The sequence below is a fragment of the Lutjanus erythropterus genome, chromosome 19 (genome assembly GCF_056507025.1).
Source record: "Lutjanus erythropterus isolate fLutEry1 chromosome 19, fLutEry1.hap2, whole genome shotgun sequence".
Lineage (NCBI taxonomy): Eukaryota > Metazoa > Chordata > Actinopteri > Lutjaniformes > Lutjanidae > Lutjanus > Lutjanus erythropterus.
In genome coordinates, this window is record NC_139335.1 from 28519001 (window position 1) to 28525000 (window position 6000).

The window sequence follows — 6000 nt, forward strand, 5'->3', positions numbered from 1 at the left end:
AGTCAACATAAAATCAAAAAGTTCATATTTTCTCTATAGAAAGTAGAATCTACTGGAATTACTTTCTTTCTACTACAGAAAAATAAAATAGTTTCTACGTGAAACTGCTCACAACAAGGTCTGTGGATAATCTGGAGTAACAAGGTTGTGATTTCTGGAGCAGCACAAGCCGTCATTATATTGGAGAGAGGGCAGACATCTTGCAGGATATCTCAAAAACTCAAACTTCAAAATCTTCACTTGTGTAACTCGCATCAAAATGATCTAGATGGATAAACAGAACTACAGGTAAGAAGGAAAATGTGCATTTCTGATTTTTGGGTGAACTGTCCCTTTAATAAGTATCAAAATCAATGCAACAGAAGATACAGTATTTTATTCCACACCTTTATCCCACTATTCAACTCAACTTGCTGACAGTTCAGCCGGAGACAGGGCTGTGTTATTCTAGTAGCAGCTAATTTAGCCTTTAGCTGCTAGCTTTGAGCAGGGATGAGGAGCGGCCTACAGGGGTCTGCTAAACTCACTTCTTCACATTCAGATTCTTCTTTTCATTTTCAGACTTTTCAACCCCATGTGGTGTTTGCTGATTTTGTGCAGCTCCCTCCGGAGCCACAAAAGGCTTTATACAATTTTTTAAATCATAGTTGTACTCTACTCCCTGAGCTGTAAAGAGTTTGATGTGCAAAATCAGTGGAGTTCTCCTTTAAGTGACATTGCTTTGGAAAAGTTCCTTGAAATGAAACAAAAAGTAATGATTTAAATTATAATTATTCCAGTTTTAACAGCAATGGGATGGTCTTGCTTATATATGAATCTCATATTGTGGATGGAGGTTAAATCATGGCTGGCATGCAGGCGTATGCAGTCATTAACCTGCCGTTGATTTTCACTTGAAACGCCACCCACTCCCATAAATAAATATGACGTCTCTGTTTAACTCTAGGAGCCTGTCTGCATATCAAAGCTGCTCGTGTTCAAAAGGCCACGGCTCAACAATAACCGTCCTGTAGCACTGATTACATAAGAACCAATCACATTCCAGCTAGCCCTTTTCTCCCTCAGTGACTGGCTGCAAGCCATACAGCGGCATCGCTCCCATCATGCATCGCGCCACAGAGCTGATGTCCCAGTTTTAACAAAAACGCAGCAGTGGGATGAATTAACATTGTCCCCCTCCAGGTCCTAACTGCCACGGATACACACCGAGAACCTTTTGAAGAGCACCAGTCAGTGTTTTTGCATAGAGAGCAGCTTAATTTTAGCCGAGAGAACAAAACCATTACAAAGACTTTTGTATTTACAGCAGCTTAACATGAATTTAAATCACTGAAAATACACATCATATGATAAAGCTCAATATTGTTACTTGCGCCTGCATCAAACGATTTTATGAATATTCATGTGATACGTTTAATGATCTCTTCTGACTGCTGCACCAGCGGAAAAGGCAAGTTTGCATATTCATCAATGGCTAAAGAGGAGGATGTCTGAAAACAGAGATGGCCTTGTCAGATGCCTACTAAAATTTGCCTACACGCCTGAGCCTTATCAAAGGCTCTCTATTTTTAAACAGATCCAAAGCCAAAACTCCTCTATCTTCTAGCACTGGCAGGAGGGCTGGAAACGCAGCCAGCGAAGGGGATCAAAGCGATCATATCACTCTCCATATTTGTGCCTTTTTTTTTTTTTTTTTTAAATGTTTGTATACTGTTGATACTGATTTTGATCAAACAGCTAAAGCAGTGTGAGTGGACAGGTAATAGTTCATATTCAGGTATCAAATAATTTCAAGGAAGTTAAAAAAAAAAAAAAAGGATCAGACTAAACAGTCTTTTAGAATCATTTCAGATAATCTTATCGTCTACTCTGAATCATAATTCAGACTGGATGATCAGAATTTGTACAACTGACAGTCTGGACCAAAGAAAATGAAGAAAGGAAGTAGACAGTCAAAAAGCCAAAAAGATTCTGTCTCACTGGGTTTTTGTCTCTGAAGTTTAAAGACATGGCATTATCGCTAACACTAACCACCATTGGTCAGTTGATAGTTGAAATGAAATGTTAATTATGTTTTCTAATTGTTAGTAATTCCATCATTTTTTATTATTATTTACATTCTGATTAAATCAATAAACTAACAGTTTATTGTTGCGCATATAAAAACATTTTGTATTGCATAGTAAGTATTTATTTAAATCCACCTCTAGTCATGTTTTAAACAATATAAAATGCTCTGCAAGAAGTAATGCATTGTGTCTGATATGTTGTTTTCGCAAAATAAGTTCAAATACCTTGTTAAAATGGCTTACATATAGCACAACCCCTCTGATTAACAGGATTGGTGCCTTAGGTTTATGACATCACATACCCAACCTGGCTGAATCCATATGTTTAGACTGCCCTTGGTCACTGCAGATTCAAGTCAAGAAATGCTCAGACAGGGTGTTTACTTTTTAATTTGCTCCTGATATGTCTTGTAACACATGAAAAACAGGATATGGACATGTAAACAGTAGAGGGGGTCTTTACTTAATGGTAAATTTTGGTAAATCGTCTATAAACATTTGGATGGCTATTATAAAGGTGCAACTGATGATTTGAATACTTCAAGTGTATGTAATGTACATTATGTACATGAACTTGTTTAAGTAACATACTTATTTTAACCCAAAGCTTTTCCTAACCTACACAAGTACTTTTGTATAACTAGGAAAGAAGTTTGGCAGCCTGAACCTATCCAAGTAGTTTTTATGCCTTTATTTTGAAAGTCTACCCTGACGCTGCATATTTATTATTGGATAATAATACAATGCAAAATTGCATTAGACCTTGACAGAGGAGCCCTAAACATGACAGAGGGGTCCCTACAGATCGAAGTGTAGGACCATTAACCAAGCTGCTGTATTTGTCAAGGTGTGAATAAGTGAGTGTGTCTAGAAGCATTAGCTGGATGGTTACTGTAAAGTGGAAACTGATGTTTATAAAACTTTGTAATCACATAATTAATGGTTTATAAAGCATATATAAACATAATGGATGTTTTTACAGGTAAAGTAACTGTTAAAGTGAAGTATAATTCACTCTATTAATGATTAAGTGTTATCACACTGTCTTGTCTTTCACTACACTCCACAGCATGTCTAACTCTCGTTTTCAGTCCAAACTGCCCACGTCAGTTATCAATTAGGTTCATCTTTTTTCCACCAGCTGTGATAAAAGTTTACATGGAAGTGCCATCCACAAACACGTACCTTGAGGCTAGTGTTGGACCGTGGTTGTGTTGGGTCGGTGAACCTCCAGCTCTCTGTGCCCAGTGTCTCCGCCCTGGCCTGGGGGTCTGGGGTGAGCAGAGACCCCCCACCCGACGACGGGAAGATCCCTAAAGAGAGAGGCCGCTCTCTCCTGGAGGGACAAGACAAAAATATTCTTGATTATGTTTGGTCTCAGCTGAGCTGTTGTTAAGCACTCAGTGGTTGTTGTGAACTGACCAACTTTATATAAACATTGTAAATACCATGAAAGTGAAGTAATTAAACTATATGTAATTTGATATTATGCATTATTTATCTTTGTGCGATTTATAAATGTCACAATAAAATGACATTCACAAGTGATGACCATGGGGATTGTTATAATGTCTGCCATGAACACAGCATTAATACAAACCTATCCTATACAGACCTGACTCGGCCGATAGCGCTCGACTCCGACGTCTCGCTAATCTGCTGCATTTTGATCCTCTCCACATGTTCCATGTAATTATGGATCATCTGCAGAAGTCAAACCAAACAAGCAGAGGAAACTGGTCATGAACGTTATTAATGATCAGTCGACAACATTTACTTCCTTTCCTCCTTCCTTCCTGCATCCTTCCTCTCCTCCCTTACCACTGTGTGTCGCTGATGGAGGGAGTTGTATTCCTTCTTGAGCTCCAATTCACGCTCTTCTAACCTGCCAACTGAAACAGAGCGCAAGTTAGCTGTAGTCAACTATCAAAAAATAAAATAAAAGAAGGTATGACAACATCAAAGTCTTGCAAGCAGGATCTGGACCACAAAATCCTTTCTGATAAAAACTATGCTAAACCTGCAATCCTACAACATGGCTTATTTATTAATGGCTATCAAATAACAACAAAGACTAAAGTTAATTGTCATGTTTAATCCAGGGTCGCGATGTGTATAAAATGACAGAAAATAGTGGCTTCAGTTAGAAGGTGGAGGTCTTTAAATTTCTTGTTTCGTCAGTCTATAACCAAAGATATTCAGTTTAATATGATACAAAACACAAAAAAGCAGGCAATCTGCACATTTGGGAGGCTGAAAACAGCATTTCAGCCATTTTTGGCATGAAAAAAATTATCTTAATGATTAATCAATAGATTTACCCCAACATGGCATTTTATTTGCCCCAGGCAAGCGGACAATCCTTGTTGTTGGGCACTGAATATGTGTGTGTGTGTGTATTTGTCTTAGAGTTGCTGGTTTCCCCCTGCTTCCAGTCTTTATGCTACGCTTAACTTTACCATACAGATATGGGAGTGGTATCGATCTTCTCAACTCTCCCCCAGAAAACCAATAATAACGTGGCAGAGAACGTTGACTTTTATTCCTTCAGTGTGCCTCATTGTGGTACAACCCTGTGAATAAAAGTCTGGGCATCCCACAGGCAGGCAATGTGACGAGGCAGAGGGGGTAATCTCGCTCAATGGGTTTCAATGTCAGGCCGACTTATGAAGTGACAAAAACACCTAATCCCCCATTAGTGCATCAGGTCTAGCCTAAGCCACGCAGAGAGACACTGCGACAGACAGATGTACAGTGAAAAGGCTGGATACTATCAATTACAGCAGCTAAAGCTCCTGCACGTCATGTGATGATGTTTGGCCTGTGTGTGTGTGTGTGTGTGTGTGTGTGTGTGTGTGTGTGTGTGTGTGTGTGTGTGTTTTGACATTACAGAGGGATTTCATTCTGCCATCGTGAGTCATCGAATTCACGAAGACAAGCGATGAAGTGGAAAAGGCTTTACACAGGAGACAGTTCAGTCTGAAGTAATCCCTCCTGTGTGTTCATATTAGTTATGTGCATGTTTAACAGAGAAGCTGAACATTAAGGTCATGCTACTGATTCAATTAATAACCTTTATCATCGATATTTACCTAAGAAGCTGTTTGAAACTGAAAATATAATAGCTTTTTTTTCTGTAATAGCCACCCTAACAGGAGATGTAACACAAAACAACACCATAGAAATGCCAACAGTGTCATTTCCCTGATCTGTGTGGGAGCTGAGTAATCATCTGGCCATTTAATATGATGTCATAAATCTGCTGGGAAGCGTTAGAGGAGGAGATGTGTGCCTGCATCTAAATCTTCATCATCAGACAGTTGGATCCCTTTTTGCTCAACCAATGCAGTCTACTGTGCCAAGGCCCTTTACAAATACAGGGTTCCTGCACCGTTTCAAGTCAAATTTCAAGCACTTTTCAAGCACTAACAACTTACACTTCTGATAAATTACATACATCTACTCAAAAATGATTATCTTCTACATCACATTAAATTGGAGCTGCCACACTGAACAATGTCATCAACTGCAGACACTGTGATCCTTTTCAATCTGAAAAGTTGTTATCATGTTTGGTATGTTAAGATGATGTGCAATGTTTGTATTGCACAACGTAAAGTGCTACACATTTCAGCAAACGGTGCTCAATTTTAACTGCATTCTTACTTTTAGACGAATCGACTCACCGACACTAAAATTTGCGTTTAGTCAACAGAGAAATGAGTCACCAGGAACATCTGTAATTTCTTTATTTAACTCTTCCGTCACAGAATGATGTAATGTAATGCAATTACAGGTTCTCTTTTTGGGGCGTTTTTTGCCTTTATTTTATAGGGACGGCTGAAGATATGACAGGACAGGGGGTAGAGAGAAGAGAGGATGACACACAGCATGTGTGCAGGTGGGAGTCAAAGCCTCAAAACAAAGGGGA

The 6000-nt window shown here is 39.0% G+C and overlaps 1 protein-coding gene across 3 annotated transcripts in view; it reads right to left on the reverse strand.

Annotated features, from left to right (window-relative positions):
* Positions 1–6000, reverse strand: part of spag9a (sperm associated antigen 9a) — a 39716-nt gene that overhangs the window by 24962 nt on the left and 8754 nt on the right. For all 3 annotated transcript variants that reach the window (XM_084743773.1, XM_084743772.1, XM_084743771.1), the window contains exons 3-5: positions 3891–3961; positions 3685–3773; positions 3255–3405 (exon numbers count right to left, since the gene is read on the reverse strand). In XM_084743773.1, coding sequence (XP_084599899.1) covers positions 3255–3405; positions 3685–3773; positions 3891–3961 — 311 coding nt within the window. The remainder of the gene's footprint in view (positions 1–3254; positions 3406–3684; positions 3774–3890; positions 3962–6000) is intronic.